A 17,376-nucleotide genomic window follows, 5' to 3' on the forward strand; every position below is an offset into this window, starting at 1 on the left:
TCATTTATTGAAAGGCTGTCTCTGCAAGATATTTGCTCTGGCTGTATATTCTTTGTATATAAGATGGAGTTGCCCTGAAATGTGTTTTCATTTGTTTACTTTTTTCATTTTAGTTTTTGTGTGTGTGTGCTTTGGTTTGTTTGTTTAGTGTTTTTTGGTATTGGGGATGTCTTGTTTTGTTTTTGTCGGCTTGTAGTTGATGGCGTTATTATATCTAATGTGTTTGTGTTAGAATAAAAGGTTGAACTAGAAAAAAAAAACTTTCACGCACATCCCCACCAGCCCCCTCCTTGCGGAGCGCTCTTCTCGCGATAGCGCGCCGGAGCCGTTTTGACAGGCAGTCGAGGTTGCAGCAGGCAGAGGGAGACGGTAGAAGGAAGGTAAAGCAGGGAAGGCAGCATCATGGCGGACAGAGACAGCGGCAGTGACCACGGAGGGCCTACCGCAGGCCCTGGCTCGCTGCCGCCGGGTGCGATGGGAGCCATGTCCCGACTACAGCACGACACCGAGGAGCTCGCCTCCAAGCGGGTCGACATCCAGAACAAGCGATTCTACCTTGACGTCAAGCAGAATGTTAAAGGACGCTTCCTCAAGATAGCCGAGGTCGGCGCTGGAGGAAACAAGAGCCGCCTCACGCTCTCCATGTCGGTGGCCGTGGAGTTCCGTGATTATCTCGGTGACTTTATCGAACATTACGCCCAGCTGGGCCCGAGCAACCCCGACTTGGTGCAGGATGAGCCCCGGCGGGCGCTCAAGAGCGAATTCTTGGTGCGGGAGAATCGGAAATATTACATGGATCTGAAGGAGAACCAGAGGGGGCGGTTCCTGAGGATCCGGCAGACCGTTAATCGGGGGCCCGGACTGGGAAGCTCGCAAGGCCAGACCATCGCCCTGCCGGCACAGGGGCTCATCGAGTTCCGCGACGCTTTGGCCAAACTCATCGACGACTACGGCGTAGACGAGGAGCCGGCCGAGCTCCCGGAGGGCACCTCGCTCACGGTGGACAACAAGCGCTTCTTCTTCGACGTGGGCTCCAACAAGTACGGCGTGTTTATGCGGGTCAGCGAGGTGAAGCCCACCTACCGAAACTCCATCACGGTTCCGTGCAAAGTGTGGTCTAAATTTGGCAACACCTTCTGCAAATACGCGGAGGAGATGCGGAAGATCCAGGAGAGGAGTCGAGAGAAACGGGCCTCGGAACTGCTACCTGAGGGCCCGCACGGTGCAGATGACGGCGACGACGACTGACTGACTGACTGACGTACTGACTGACTGACTGACTGACGTACTGACTGACTGACTGACTTACGACGCGAAACAAAAACTGAGAACTCATCGAGGGAATGAGACTTAACAGTGTCAAGTGACTGGAAAGAGAGATCTCCAAGGGAATCACCCCCCTCCCCCTCCACGCACACACACGAGCTCCAGAGACAAGGCAGCACCTCGGCTGTCTCCTCGCTCATTTGACTGGATGTCACCCACTTTATCACCATGTCACAGTAAGCGCTGCTATCAAGGACTTTTAACTGTAACATTTCAACTGTTTCTTACTTGATTTCAGTGACGATGAACAGTGTTTATATATCTCTGTCGAAAGATTTTGCACACATCAAAAGCTATTTAAAAAAAAATAAAAATACTAAAGATTTCACCAGAAACGACAACACAGCTCTATTACGTAAAAATAACAGTCCTGTCACAAATGCGTATTTGACATCAGCACAAAAAGAGTATTTATCGACTATATCCCTAATGTATAGTTTAATATAAAGGTACGCAGACTGAATATGGAAGCGCTCTACAGGTGTGAGACCTGCAGAATAGCAAAAACCTGTCTGCATGCTTCTAGGCTCATGGTAAGAGCAGAGGTTTGGTGAACTAAGCTCCTCTTTAATTTGACCTACAAATGCACAACTAAAGCATTACTATTATGCTGAGAAAATAAAAAATTGCAGCCCTTATGCACTTCAAGGAATGACATAAGTCTATCTCCGTGCTGTCATAAGGATCCCACAGACCTTCCTGCACCATGTCCATCGAAACTTCAGTGACAAAAGTGCTAACTTAGATGTAATAATTATGATTTTGTGAATCAGCTGTAAAAAGAAAAGTCCTTATTGAGATACCCACGTTTTCTGTGGGATTTGGTTGTTGTTGCTTTTATCCTCCCGAGGGGTGGGGTGGTGGTGGTGGGGGGGGGGGCGGCTAAATTTGGGTGTGTGCAAAAGGTTAATATTAAGGGAGGGGAAAAGACACGCCTGCGCAGTGCAGGCATCCTCTCTGACATCATTACAACCCGTGCCTTATACACTCCACTCGTTTACTTGTCCTCGCGTGGATGGTCCGTGAATTCTATCAACTTTCATTTAGGAGCGTTGTTACGTAGGCAGATATATTCTCCATACTGACCAGGGCTACCGGATCCACGGGTGCATGGATCAGGGGCTCTGACACCGACGGGAAGGTGTTCTGCTGCAGAGAGTCTGGGGAGGCCTTGCGGGGTGATGAGCGCCCTGGTTGCCAACTGGCCGTGCGGCTTCTCACTCCTCGGAATGCTTCAGTGTTCTTGAGATGTTGTCGGCAGCCTTGCGCAAAGCAGGATGGCAGTGAAGGAAACAGAAATCTACAAAGGCTCGACGAGATGATTTGTCAGAGTGGAGTGGTGACAAAAGCTGTTAAAGAACCAGGCGAGGCGTCCTTGCACCTTTTATCAGTGCAGGGCCGAGGCAGTATATCTCACTATGGTGCTATAGCCCCTCCATTGCTCCTTAGCTCACTTTATGTATATGTCATTGTTCCTTTGATTGCTCTTCATTTCATTCTTCCTATCGCTTTGTCTTGTCCAAAATCGTCTCATGTTTCTCCCTCCCTGACGGAGGCAGAGCAATTTACGAGAGAGGGACATTTCTTGTTAGTGTGCAATATTACATGCATGCCGATCATGGCGTAGTGTCACGTGTATGGACTTTTACAAGATGACAATAATAAATAGGTATATGATCATTTGAAAGCATGGCAATGTGCTGACTTAACAACGTGATGTTTTTTTTCCCCTCCTCAGCTACGTAGTTCTTTAAAACTGGGATCAGTGTGTTGGGTTTGCTAGCCCACTACAAACAACTCTCCTTTCCTTTATTCTGCCGCATACACACACAACGTGGACAGCCCCTCTGCCATGGCTTGCACTCACTTTGGGGTCCCCCCCCCCCAAACACCCCCTCCACACACACATACCCCACCCCACCCACCCCCGGCTGAGGCCTCATATTGCTTTTGGAGTGTTTTGGAGGCCTCTACTGTATTTCCAACAAGGCCTCCTCACATTAGAATCCAGGAGTGTGCTTGGAGGCTGAGCATGACCTCTTTCTCACCTGAGACCACGGAAGACATACAAATTCAGATTTGTCCCACGGTTTCACTTGAGTTGGGCTTTTAGGTCACTAACAAGCTAAACGTCGAGTGCTTGAAAAGTACTTTAATCATTCTGTAGGAAAAGTAGAGATATTGTCTCTTGGACACTTGGTGAAAAGCCTAAAATCGGGCACTGCACTTTAAAGGCTTAGCAACACCAACGGAATGACAGAATTGTGTCTTGAACAGAAATGTATTCCTCACATTTGCCCATGATGTGGATGAACTAATATTCACCAAACAAACATTTATGGTGTCTAGTCAAGTTGTGTTCCAAAACAATTTCTGTGAATGTTTGTATGGCCAAATATGAGGAGTCCAAGGCCACTTGTCAATGAAACTCACACGTTCCGTGTTTTTACCAAGGACGAACGTCGGCTTACAGCATCCAAGCGACTTTGGATTGACAGTATGGTCTTGGTTGTTAGCTGATTTGTTAGCATTATGTTTTGTTTTTTTCATGCAGCAGTAGTCATCATAGACGCCCCATTAATTGTGTCCAATGACAAAAATGTTTCCGAATGTCATGTACACGGTTTGCCAATTAAAAACACAATGAATGCTCATAGGAATTTTACATGATCATGCATCAAAGCCAGTCTTTTAAGAAACCCTTAAAGCAGGGATTGTCAATCGGTGGTCCGCGGCCCTCTAGCGGTCCGTGACGGTATTGCAGGTGGTCCGCAAAATTAGAAATGGAAAATAATTGTAACATTTTTAAAAATAAAACTGATTTCTTATTTAGATTTGATTTATTTTTCAGCTAATTTTGTGAATCACGTACCCATCCAAATTATGTCAAATGTAGCTCACAATCCCAAAATAGGCATACAGATAAATAGCCTAGATAGGTCTATCCTCCTTCGGTGCAAAATAAAGTAATACTCCGCCAAAGCAGTGATCCCTGAGTTGCTTCTTGGGTATAATGTGGTCCCTTGGACAAAGCCAGTTGAAAATCCCTGCCTTAAAGTCAACTGGCTATCACTGTTAGTGTGTTGAGGTGACCACGCATGCATGACATCAGATGGCAACTGTCCATGAAATTTGGGTGATAATCGTTTTACCAAACTGGACAACAAACAGATCTTCTACTTGGTGTTACCATCCAAATTTTGGTGTCACTTATTGGTCATCCAGAGTTCTTGGTTAACCACACAAACAATGGCCGCCTCCGGTCACATGACTCGATGCTAACCACCCACGGAGCTCATCTTCTGGTTGCACTCACACCAACTGTCAGGTATATTATTGACAGACTGTACAGGCTACTGTTGTGTTATAGAGGTTCTGAAGGGGAGTGGAGCCCAGATTCTGCGGTATGTGTGTGAGAGGGGGGTTTTCAATGCACAATGAACATATCCCATGTCACCGTTTAGTCTGAAGCCCTTTACCATCCCGTATGTGATATGTTGTACTTTTCAAAAATATTTTATCTGTGCCGTGTGTATGTATGTGTGTGTGTGTGTGTGTGTGTGTGTGTGTGTGTGTGTGTGTGTGTGTGTGTGTGTGTGTGTGTGTGTGTGTGTGTGTGTGTGTGTGTGTGTGTGTGTGTGTATGTATGTATATATATATACACACACATATATGTATATATATATATACATATATATATGTACGTATATACTATATATACATATATATACGTATATATATATATGTATATATACCAAAAATATATATATGTTTGTTATATATGATGCGCCTCCTTTCGGAAAAAGTAAACAGGAAAAACATGTTGCGTTTTTCTTTTGCTTTGTATATTTATACTTACAGAAAGCATTGAATAAAAATGGATACCTACTTGCACTTTAGATATATTAAGAAGAATACAAATCTGCATATTATTTTTGATAGGGATCTAATTAAAAGATTATAAACTATAGGCTTTGTGACTTGCTGGACAGAGATGTATTGAGTTCTACTTATTGAAGTATATTTTGTCTGTGTCAGAAAGTTTACTGAAGTAATTTGCATGATAATGATGATAGTGCTATACACCAATATTGTTCTTTTTTTAAGTTGGTAAAAATGTCTGAAAACTGTGATAACGACCCTCTTGTATGTTAAAGCTCTCATTGTCCCTTCTCGAGTATTTCCTGTCAAAAAAAAAAAGGCCTTTCCTGACTACATGAAGATGGTGCTTATACTTTGACATCAAGCTCATCCTGTACATCTCAACATCATCATGACTCGTGTCCTTACACTCCATTCACCACCTTATTAAATTTCTGTTGATAGCAAAAATGATAAAAAAAAAGAAAAAAGAAAAGGTGTGCTGTTTTGTACAGTGCTGTTTATTTTTAATGTTTGGGGGAGTCTTGTTGTCTGAAAATGATTAATCATGCAATAAAAGCTCATTCCATGTGTCCCTGCTCACCTGTATCAACACTACATTTATTGATGTTAAAGGTTATTACTTATTTCATTTTTATACAGTTACAGCACTAGTATTTTTTTTCCCATTCAAACAATGTGATACTCTATATATTAGAAAGTAACATACCGAAAGGGATGATACGTACCCACTTTTATCCAAGATATAAGCATAACATTTTTAAACTATGTCACTTGTACTACATAACTGTTTATGAGTTAATATTGGGACATATCAGGTAATACATGTATGTATGATTACAAAGAGACAAATGAGTAGGCCCCTTCTATATGAAGGTCTACTATATATATACATATATATAGTATATATATATATGTATATATATATATATACTATATATAAACACTTTATTTTTATTTTCTTTACAAGGATATTATGGATGCGGTTGACTGACCAGTCCAAGATGTCGCCCGCCCAAACTCAGCTTGGATAGGCTCCAATTTACCAGCCACCCTCAGCAGTTTAGAAAATGGACGGCCTAATAGTACATGGAAGGACTCTAGAGGGAAAATGTGTAGGATGTTTTAAATTAATTCAGATTACCCAGGTCTACTCAACGTAACGGAATTTTAATCCTTAAAAAATCTGACTTTAGTGTGAACTATAGTAATCCATCCATTTTCTATTATCAGTTTTTCTAATTATTTGTTCTTTTTTTTATTTTTTGGTCCTTTGTAATAAGTAAAGATTTCTTCCCAATGCAAACTTAAGCTATTATAGCAGTACGCTAAAAAGAAGCTACTGAATGAGCAACGCTTATAATACGGGCTTCTTATTTCTTTCAAAATTATCTTCTCCCAATAACTATATAATTGTTTTGTTGTATTATGAAATTAGCATTCTAACCACTTCCTGCTAGTCAGGTCCATACTGCGATGCACTTTGTACACGTGAGGACATGTTTGCTAAATTCTTCTTAAGGGGGGGAGGTCTCTTTCCAGTGTTTGGATTATGAAATGAGAAATAATTGTATTCTTCTAAAATGCCTTTAATATAGAGTACAAAGAAATATGTACAGTACATCAGTGATGTCATTGGCACCCAAACTGCAGAACACTGTTTTGGTGCCAATATTAGTAAATCACGACTACTATCTTCTCTATAAAACCTTATTTTATGAAGCACAGACTAAATATTCAGTAAATGTCTTTTACACTGTATGAACATCAGGGGAGCAGTTCAAATATACAAACTAAGCAAAATGACAGGTCTAACGCTGACATCAAAGTGCTGAAGTTGCCATTTTTTAAATTAACATAACAATGTAACAACAATCAACAAAGACTTTGTCACAGTCCTATTTTACAGCACAGGCCTACCCTAACATTGGGAACATCGATTAGCACGACAGCCAAACTGACTACAAGGGCATGTCTGCGTTAAAAAACAAAAAAGTTGTTTATCCCGATACAATACACCCTTCCACTTTAAGCTGGGATTCCAACTTTCCAGTGAAGTCCCTAAATGAATTTCCAACCTGTCCATTTAGCAAGAGGAGAGTGGGACACCATAGCAAAGATGTGAAAGCTCATGAGGACATGGAAAAGCTCTGGCAAAAAGTCAACAAGTGCCTCATTGAGGTGCTCTAAGCTCTACAGTTGTGTCATAAGCAAATTACTTCAAACATGTTTGTGCATTTGTGTGGGATCAATAAGGTGCTCACAAACATTGGTACCGTCACCACTCACTCTAGCCACCAATGTCCTCCTCATATTATGCAAGCTCCAAGAGAAGTAGCCTTAATGTGATATTCTGGTGGACGTCTGCTTTGCCTTACTGAGAAAACCTAACCGTTCGCTTCTTAGAAAACAAATTTTGTGTGACCCATGTGGAGGATGTTTTGATGGATATTCCGCTGGTGGATTTGTTTTCCAGCCACTCTTCGGACACTTTGGTGTTTGTGCGCCAAATTGGAACAGTCCCGCTGCTACACTTGTACACATGGGTAAAGGGCATCAAAAACAAGATTTCATTAAAAAAAAGAAAATCACAAGACTGAAAGATTTGGATAGTTTCTAAACAAGTGCCATCTCACAAGGATGATTTGTGCTGATTACTGTCTCATTTGCAAAATGACTGCTTGATTTTGTTTTCCTACCTAAAATGCCCGAAAGCACAAATACTTCTTAGAGCGAATGACTCTGCTACATTAACGTCTTGTAAGCATTTTATAGGCAAAGTTAACCCATTGTTTTTACAATAATATGCCGTATGTGCCCCCACTTGTCTAAACAGATATTTCATTAATATTGCGTCGGTGGGATGTGAGATATGTATCAAAATTCACCCGTTTTTATCCGCCTCAGGGGGTGGCCATTTTGCCACTTAACTCGACTTAAAATGACATCACAGTTGCCAGTTCTCAGGTGCCACCTTATCATAGCTCATCGGTTTTCTGAAGCTGAGCAGTGATTGGTTGCAACCTGAGACCTGAGCATCTGTGATGTCATTAGAAGTTAACAGCAAGTGGCAAAATGGCCGCCCACTGAGATGGATAAAATAGGTAATTAATTTATATTCCACAAGCAAAACATTCATCAGAACATTGTGTTTCAATTAGTTGGGCTGCACAGAACATATTATTACAAAGAAATTTGGGGGGTTGACTCAGCCTTTAAAAAATATTATAAGGATGAGAATGTATACCTTTGTACACTGGTATGAATAAAGTGTATATTTTCAGCTTTAATTTAAGAAGAGGTGAGGGGAAAAGCAGAACAGCAATAGTCACGAATACTCTGGAGAAGATAATCAAAATCTAAAATCAATAAATATTGTCCTGAAATGAAAATACTACTTTACTAGTAATGTTGAGCCATTGACAATTGAATTATTCTGACCATAATTCTTGAATGATAAATATTCTTTAGAGAAACCCCTTAAATTAAATCTAAAAGTTTACACTTCAATCACAATAATTTCAAATCAATTTCAGTGGTATGTAAAAAAACAAAAATCCTGTCAAAATACTACTGGACCTAATTGAACTCGGAAGTGTTGCCACTGATATTTTAGGGGTCATTTCTAATTCTTTTGACACTTCCCTCCCAACTATTATCAGTGCAGTCTTTCAAGACAAGAAAGCGATGAACGTCACATAGTGCTTTAATTCAGTCGCATGCTGATTTCCTCTGAAACGCTCGGAAGAAAAATAATATTTAAATATGTATCACTACTTAGGGGTAACGGCGGCTTAGAAATCACAGAGCGAGACATTTAGCAAGAGTCGGGTCTGTTTCAAGTCCTTTTTGATTCAAGTTCTCGTTGATGGTGTGCTCACTAGCTGGTGTCAAGGTGCCGTGAGTAAGGCACTCAACTCCGAGCTCCTCCGGCAAACAGTTCCATGAGGGCGTTGCTCTCTACGGGTGTGCAAGGAGACGGTTGTAAAAAGAGCGTGTTGACTCGCTGCAATAAAGAATTTCTGAAAAAATTAAATAAATAAATAAATATGTTTGACTTGGGAGGATCCTTCTGAGTATTTTTTTTTCTGTAACAGATTTGTAGTGTCACCTTTGCAAACCACACTCCACCCCAAAATGTAGGTCCAAAGGTGAGTGTGAAATGCAAAGGCCAAAATGCTACAGTAGTACCATTTCCACTTTCTCTATGTCAGCCGCTGCCTGCAGGGACACCAGACAGAGGGAACCAGACGTGCTTGAACGTCATTTGTGTCGTTGTCTGGCCTCATTCTCTCTGCTCTAAGGTAAACCCATATTTCAACAAAAGACAAACCGCATCACGCCTGCCTTCAAAAATAATACTGACGATGTAATAAATAGAGATCACTGTTGTGATCATTTTCAATGTGCAACAGTACTGAGGTCGACGGAGGGTCTTCTATTGCTCAAGGAAACTTGATCACCGGGGGTTGATAAATTCTCGGAAGGATTTTGATTTCATAAAGACGATAATCTGGCAACCCAATTACATGTTACATGACGCTGGTTTTGGCTTTGAGGGAGGTCATTTTTAGGGCAGTGGTCTTTGTGGTCCACTTCCCTCCTCAGCTCATCTGTCCCACAGCAGTGCCTCCAGCGCCCCTCCCGTTCAAGCCACTGTGAGCCTGGTTGATTGACGGCGAGGACTGTGTTTTCCGGAGGTGGTAATCGCGGCCGCCCAGGACACCCTCCATCATCAGGCCACCCAACACGCTGGCCTCAATCTTCTCCAGATCGTCTGTCTCAGTACGGATTTTGGCCCCAAGGAGGCTGATGTACGTCTCGTAGCGAGTCTTCTGCTCAGAATGTGAGAAGAATGGAGAGAGGTGGTTGATACAGGGATGGACGTCAACAATGCAAAGAACATGGAGGAAAAAGCAGAATGGCCTATTCTAAAACTGTTATCACCACACTCCAATGAGAAATAAATACTGACCTCCTCCTCGAAAACTACACTATTGCTTTTGTTGTCAGGGCAAAGCCATGACTAATATGAAAACGTTGCTTTGGCGCCATCTTGTGACATTGGGTGCCAAGGACATAAGGGCTAGCTTTGGTTGAAGGATAAATTTATCAGGGGAAAAAAAAATCACAATATATTTGCCTATGTCACCCACCTCTTTCTAGAAGTATTGTTATATTCTCTCTCCATATCCGTTGCTAAATCCTTTGTGTTTGAGTATAGCCATTAACACAGCACCTTTATAGCAGACATTCCTTAGGCAAAGGCAATTTGTCTCTCTTCTTTTTTTTTTTAATCCAAACATCCATCACGCATTTTCCGAACAACTTATTTGTGAAGTGAGTTGAGTTCTCCGTCACAATCGAGCACTCATACATCAAATGATTGCTCACCAGCCAAAGCATAAAAATTGACCAAGCAACAGTTTGTATTTCAAAAACTCTTAAGTTGAGTCATTCGTAAGTCAAGGTAGCAATACTAAAGAAATGGATTCTGTTATTTGTTATGAAATCAAATGATATCCTGTATAGTTGTAATGGGGTCAATCAAAAGCAAGTGTTACTAAAAAAATTATACAGCTTTTCTATTGGATCTCATTACAAAGAAAAAAAGTGTACCCGATGTGGTCAGTGAGTGAAAATCACAGACCTCATTGACGTCTGTCAAATAATCAACAGCATAATACACTAGAAATGACTGAGTCTACCTCATACGTGAGGTAGTGCTCTTTGAGCCGATACTCTTCCCACTCGCGGCTTTTTGGGTCAGATGAGGGCGGGGTTTTTCGGTGCTCTTCCAGCTCCAGGCTCATCTGCTTCAGCTTGCTCTCATGACTCAGCAGCTGCGCCTCCTGCACCAATGACATGCCAAGCAAACAACACAAGACCCACAAAACAGCCAATTAGATTGGCTTTGCGCACAAATAGAATATGTAAATGTATGGTGTGCAATAAAGGGTATGTGTGGAATTTTTTAATTAGGGATGTGCTATAATGTGCTTACATTGTACTGGGAATCTAAAATAAAGTTTATATGACTCATGTGTGTGTGTGTGTGTGTGTGTGTGTGTGTGTGTGTATGTATGAGAGAGAAACACTCTGTATACGCTGTATACACGTGCAATACTGTATAATGCATGAACCTGATTGAGTCTTGTAGATGAGGATGGAAGGATGGGTCGGCAAAATTTTTTCATGGAGCCAATGGCAGCAGGGAAGGCTGGAGCAGAGAAAAGCGCTGCCACCAGGTTAATCCGAAAGATCCACGACATCATCTCTTCCTCGCCCCTAAAGAGAAAAAGCATCATAAATAGCTGACTAGGGCTTAGGGAGAGGCAAATTAGTGTCCTCAGTTTACACACGGGGCCTGAAGCAGAAAAACTCTCCAGTCGGATGTTTTGAGCTTCAGTACGTTGGCTTTTTTGCTGTAATCGGTGGCGCGAGTAGCTAAAGCGTGGTGGATCCGCACCGCATTCTTCAGGTCCACCTCTGAAATGTCAGCATCTGGCTTATATTCATCCTGAAAGAGAGAAATTGTAGGCCACGTTGCACGTTTTGAGGTCATACTAAAGAAGTAAACATTTCAAAAACAACTGTGATGTTTAAAATAAGGCTAACACTCACAGTTCTTTTAATTTAATGCATACATGAAAAGTATCAATCTACTGAGTCGTTGTCAGCCAATCGCAGGGATATGACCAATCAACAGTCACAGTTACGGAGTTGACCTAACATGGATGTTTTTGGTAAGGTGACCCACGCAGGCACATAGGACATGCATAACCAAAGGAAGGCCGAAGCTGAAATTCAAACTCAGATCATTAGAACTACGAGGCAGATGTCCAAAGCTTTACTTGGAGTCCATATTTCCACTAATTTCTTCTATGTTACAATAAAGCCTTATCACCAGGAGAGGGAGACAAACACACACTACAGTTGCCAAAATGTCCTTCTGCCTCCCTCTCTCAAGCACGCAAAATCTTCCATATCAGTGACGCCATGTAGCGAGTGTGTGTGTGTTTCTATGGCAACAAAGAAAATGGACGGGATGCAGTACCTTTTGGAGATACAATATCATTCCCTTCAGAACCGCATAAAACTTCTTCCAACCACGCCGACCCCGAGGGGCTGGATTGCAGAAATGGGAGCGAGATTAGTCATAGATTGTCTCAGTGATTCACAATACAAGAGTATATTTTTACAAAATAAAGATAGGAGATTAAAAAAATGACTGTAAAGTCAGTTCACATTTGTGTACTCACTCCGCTTGCCATCCATGTCAGCATGGCTTTTGCGAGTCAGCACTCCGTGTTTGTAGGTTACAGCATTGACGAGGATGGGAATGGCGATGAAAGGGTTATTGCTGTCCGTTACCCTGCCAACACGTTTACTGCCGCCCTCACACTGCTCCTCTACCAGCTCTGACAGACTCTTCCTTAGCTCTTCTTCTTCACTGCACACGGCAAAAAAAAAGATGAACAGGAGATGCATATTGTGATGTCTTTTCTTTTTTGAGCAAAACTAAGAGCATACTCACACAGCCCACTCAAGCTTCTCGTTCTTGATTGAGTTATATAAGACCTGTGTAGGGAAGGCAGAACAAGGGTGTGACTAAATCTTCCTGCAAGCATAAGACATGTTTTGAGGAGAAGGTGAGTGCTGTACCTTCAATAAGTCTTTAGGAAAGTCATTGCCATTGTTGAGGCCATCAAGATTACTGATAAACTGCTGGCAAGACATCTTCTTTCCAATATTCTGAGAAAAGAACAATCCATAACTGTGACGGTTAATTTAGTAATTTTATGTAAACGACGTAGAAGGTGACAAATCTATTAAAATGGCTTTGAAAGGGGACGCGCTGAATGCAGTTTTACCTTTGTCCACTTGGTGGCATTGTTTCTCTCCCCAACGCTCATACTTTTTTTTTTTCATGCCATATTGATTACCAATACTTGTTTTTTCTGCACAATGTTTAAGTGAAGTGCAAGACATTGAGGATTATTTTACCCAAATATAATGGAAGAATTTATCTGTTGTGCTTTTGTTCTGTGAGGACATAGCACAACTTCCCATAACTGATGTAATGCTGTTTTTCAGAATGCAAACTCGAAGAAACTTTATTAACAGCGCTTCTGATGGTACCTCAGAGTCATTTGGCTTGGTCACTTCAAGAACCTATTAATCAATTGTTGATTTCACACAATCACCACTATTTATAAGGGGCAAAGAATCGATTAACAGATTAATATGCCAATGACTAGTGTAGCGATAACTTTTGCCATATTTTGTCCTTTTAACATATGCAGTATCCATTAGAGAACCGTGGATATTTTACATTGTAGTCATTTTGATGACCGCTACATTTGCTGATTGGGAACCTCAAGTAGCATCAGCACCAAATTTGGGACACTGGTTGAGAAACCAAAAGAAGCACGTTATGTACAAGGACCAATTTGAGTGTGGGCACCAGAGGGATACTTACCACCTGCAGGGACAGAGAGAGGCCAGGAAACCGGATGTGGTGAGCAGGGGGGTGGCGGGGTTTGAAAGGGAAGAAAAGGAACCAAAAAGAGAGAAAGGATGTTAGTTAAAGGAAGGCTATTCACTACGCGAGTGTTTAGCAGGGGCAGGGTTGATGTGAGCAGTTGAGGGAACATGGACATTTGATGACTACTGATTGTGCTATGTAGTTCACATCACCATGCTCCAGTTAAAAATGAACACTTGAGACTATCTAAGGACAAGAGAGACAGAAACAGGTCAAAAAGTAGGCTTAGAGGCAAAGTGTGAGGAGAGTCAGAAAGGGGTGGGGGAGGAAGGAGACTTTAGAAGGAAAGAAAAATGGAGATGAAAAATAAGATATGCCATTGATGGCAAACTTCTGTTTTGTTAACATTTTTCCAATATGCGGGGTGATTAGATACGACGGAATCCATGACAACGTAAACACATACATGTCCATGTAGATCTGTGTTAAGCAGCATGAGAGCGCAGGTTAATGTGTGGGCTCCATCTGCAGAAGGATGACACACAAGGCTGAGGTCAACTTCATGTCACACACAAATGCGTTGCAATGCCGCGCATTCTCTAATGCAAATCTTAATGTTAAAGCACTGCATTAAACTGTACATTCACCGGCCACAACATTAGGCACATCTGAATTGTATGTATAGTATCCATGTATATTATTGCAATGAGGTCAAGTTCCACTGCATACTGAACAGTGCTAATTTATATATTAGTACCTCATTCTGTTAAATAGTGTTAGTCATAAAGCTCTTGGACTGCGCTTTCAGGGATCCTCAGATCCAATGGAGTTCTTTTGCTGCAACGCCGACGTGACCCAAAAACTGCACTTAAGTCGCTATAGTCACTAAAACATGCTATACTATATAAACAATCAAAAGAAGACAGAACATTAAGTCATTGATCATGCCTTGTGCCACGTGAAAATTTATTTATATGCCAGGCTGTTCATAGCCTTAAAATGTCATATGTCGACACTGTATTAAATCAGCGACCCTCTAAAATTAGATTTGCATCCTAATATTGTATGTATACAGTTACGCTGTATAAATACACAGTACATAACCAAGTTATTCTAAGAGACTATGGTATGGAATATATTCTTCTGCTTAAATTCCACAAATTCTAAAAAGCAACAACATTGCTCTGACCTTCAGAAGTGAGTGTTTGCAAATTGCAGTGGCAGAAACGTTTGGAGAAATGCACAAGGATTCTCTCTCTTTCCTGCGTCTCCCCCATCAACGGAAAGGCTTTTAAAAAGTTCCTGTCACACATAAAAGGGTAACTGGAGGTCAGAAGTCTGAGGTCACAGATACAGACAAGCATGTGTTTGGAAACAGGACAAAGAGGTCACGCATGATACTGTCAGAAATTTGAAATTGCATTTTCCGTCAAGATTGCATGTGACTACTGAGCCAAAATGCCAACAACAGTAGTAGAAAATAGAAGACTACAGTACCGGTTAATACATTACAGCACATCATTCCAGACATCTGCACAAATTATCTTAAAACATATGTATCTTTCGTATTCTGATGAAAAGCTGGTACAGTGGCTAGAAGCTGCCTACTGAAGAAAAATGCATACAAAATTACTCGGGCATTCATGTTAAACATATTTCGTTAGCTCAAAATGAATGTCAATCCCATCCATTCATCCATTTTCTATATAAACTATCTGCAACAGCATTGTGGGTAAGCTGGAGCCTTTCCCTTCTTTGGGCCCCGTACCAATTGAAAAACTGTAAACCAAATATATATATTTTTTGAGCCATTTCAAATAAAAGCATCCATTTTACAGTTAAAAAAAATGTCACCGTTAGCAACAGTATTCAAATATTCAGACAAGCTTCATGGTGCCGGCCTGACGACAGCATGTTGGAACACCAACAGGTCAGCTCCAAGAAAGTGATGCGCTTGCTGGCTGTCAGGTCTATCGGCAAACTTGAGTGAACAAAAAAGCTTAACAAGCACCACGCTAATGCCTTGTGAACAGTGAATGTCACATCCACACGCTTGTGGACAAGCTCTTTCTTACTCTGACACACATGCCGTGTATAGCTGCTGTGTGGATTACCTTAAGGCCCGATCCAGTGAAAAGCCAGAGAAGTCAAAGAAACTCAGGTATTCTGACGCCACCAACTGACTAAAGTCATTACTGCAGGAAAGCAGAAGGCAACAATGAATCAATGGCAAATATATCGAAATATCACACAGGCAGAGCACAAAAACGTAGCAATAGTCGGCTTTCAGGCTGGTGAACTTAATCTGACCTTCTCTAAACTTTGTAATGCACTTGTCAAACTCTGCAGTCTTTCAGTGTGTTTTGCATTGCTTGCTGCTCTCAAGGAGATGAAAGACAAAATTTACAACACGCTCCTTGTGCATCTCCAGGTTCCATTAGAATTCATCCTGCTCTTCATGCTTTGACATCATGAGAGCAAGACAACATGTAACAAGTGATCAACAGTACCTCACCATTGTGAGGTCAACACAAGAAGCTTAGCGTGTCACAATGCAGATTGCTGGACATGTGCATGAAAACATTTAGAGAAGGTCAAATTAGGTTGTCCTGAAAAGATAAAGTACATTTTAGGTTTTTGTGAGTCGTATTCATGCTTGCATGTGCTCACTTTTTGCCCAGGTGTCTGGCCACATCGCAGCGCTTGAAGCCCTCAAGGTGATAAAGGCGTTTGGCGAGCCTTTTGGCAGCTTCGTAGTCCGCTCGGCAGCCATTGGCGAGGTTGTCGGTGCTACCGCGCTCCAAATGCTCCAGACTGCCCAACTCACACTCGTCTGAGTCAGACAGCACGTCTGTGAGGTTGGCGTCACTGTTGGGAGGAGCACAAACACATTGATGAACAAAAAGAAACACACAGCCCATGTGTCCAGGTTAATGAAACTTACTAGCCATTTTTTTGCACGTTTTACACAATAGATTTATGCCCCTCTTTGACGGTTTATCAGGCTGAGGCAGCTCTCATCTGCCTCCATGGCTCGTCTAAAACTTTAGTTTACAATACTTCACTACTATGAGGTAAATGTGGCTCTGACACAAGAAGCACAAAGTGTTCTCTCTAGCCCTTCAAGTTGCCCCTGAGTTAAATAGCCTCAGCTAAGTTGTGTGTGACACTATGTGACATTGAGGCAGAGTCGTCTCTGGATCCCATTTTGGGACTGGATGTATTAGTCACCCCTATTAGGAGCAGTTATGCAAGTTGACAAAACAGTAGAAGTTTCTGTGAAGTGAAAATAAATATCCGTTTAGACACCAGGCAAAATCTGAATGATTTGAAAGAAAAAAAAAAGGTTAAGATCATAAAATTAGGCTTTAAAATCATCATCAATTGTCTTTGCTCTCAAACACATTGAAACTACAAGGTGGCCGTGCGGCTAACTAACTACAGTAGTCACTAGGCTTCACAGCGTTACTTATTCATTCGCTTGGTGTTGTGTCAGCGTGGTGTAGGTCCATATAGCGCAGACACTTTAGGGAAAGTCCACCATTTATTAAATTCTGCATGTTTCAGCCTGCAACACACACTTCATGAGATATTTCAGCAAAGACTCATGCCAGACTACAAATGGTGTCACTAGCCACTGTATTAGCTGAAAAAAAATCATGAAAATTGAAACAGTGAAA

General features: G+C 41.6%; 2 protein-coding genes across 2 annotated transcripts in view; one reads left to right on the forward strand and one right to left on the reverse strand.

The window, feature by feature from the left end:
- Positions 1-328: 328 nt before the first annotated feature.
- Positions 329-4,121, forward strand: purab (purine-rich element binding protein Ab). The gene has a single exon (XM_037261061.1). It carries the CDS (start codon positions 403-405, stop codon positions 1,246-1,248), a length of 846 nt encoding a protein of 281 aa, XP_037116956.1. The 5' UTR covers positions 329-402; the 3' UTR covers positions 1,249-4,121.
- Positions 4,122-6,781: 2,660 nt separating this feature from the next.
- The window catches only part of psd2 (pleckstrin and Sec7 domain containing 2), a 30,030-nt gene continuing 19,435 nt past the window's right edge, over positions 6,782-17,376 (reverse strand). Inside the window, exons 4-15 of the mRNA XM_037261027.1 lie at positions 16,367-16,564; positions 15,811-15,891; positions 14,886-14,998; positions 14,163-14,221; positions 12,874-12,963; positions 12,746-12,789; positions 12,471-12,661; positions 12,266-12,336; positions 11,571-11,728; positions 11,352-11,496; positions 10,917-11,060; positions 6,782-10,043 (exon numbers count right to left, since the gene is read on the reverse strand). Of these exons, the coding sequence (XP_037116922.1) occupies positions 9,813-10,043; positions 10,917-11,060; positions 11,352-11,496; positions 11,571-11,728; positions 12,266-12,336; positions 12,471-12,661; positions 12,746-12,789; positions 12,874-12,963; positions 14,163-14,221; positions 14,886-14,998; positions 15,811-15,891; positions 16,367-16,564 (1,525 nt within the window). The 3' untranslated portion in view covers positions 6,782-9,812. The remainder of the gene's footprint in view (positions 10,044-10,916; positions 11,061-11,351; positions 11,497-11,570; positions 11,729-12,265; positions 12,337-12,470; positions 12,662-12,745; positions 12,790-12,873; positions 12,964-14,162; positions 14,222-14,885; positions 14,999-15,810; positions 15,892-16,366; positions 16,565-17,376) is intronic.

This window comes from Syngnathus acus, chromosome 10 (genome assembly GCF_901709675.1).
Source record: "Syngnathus acus chromosome 10, fSynAcu1.2, whole genome shotgun sequence".
NCBI lineage: Eukaryota > Metazoa > Chordata > Actinopteri > Syngnathiformes > Syngnathidae > Syngnathus > Syngnathus acus.

Bases quoted from the DNA above. Each gene is read 5' to 3' on its own strand.
- purab (XM_037261061.1), top strand. From the start codon at position 403: ATGGCGGACAGAGACAGCGGCAGTGACCACGGAGGGCCTACCGCAGGC.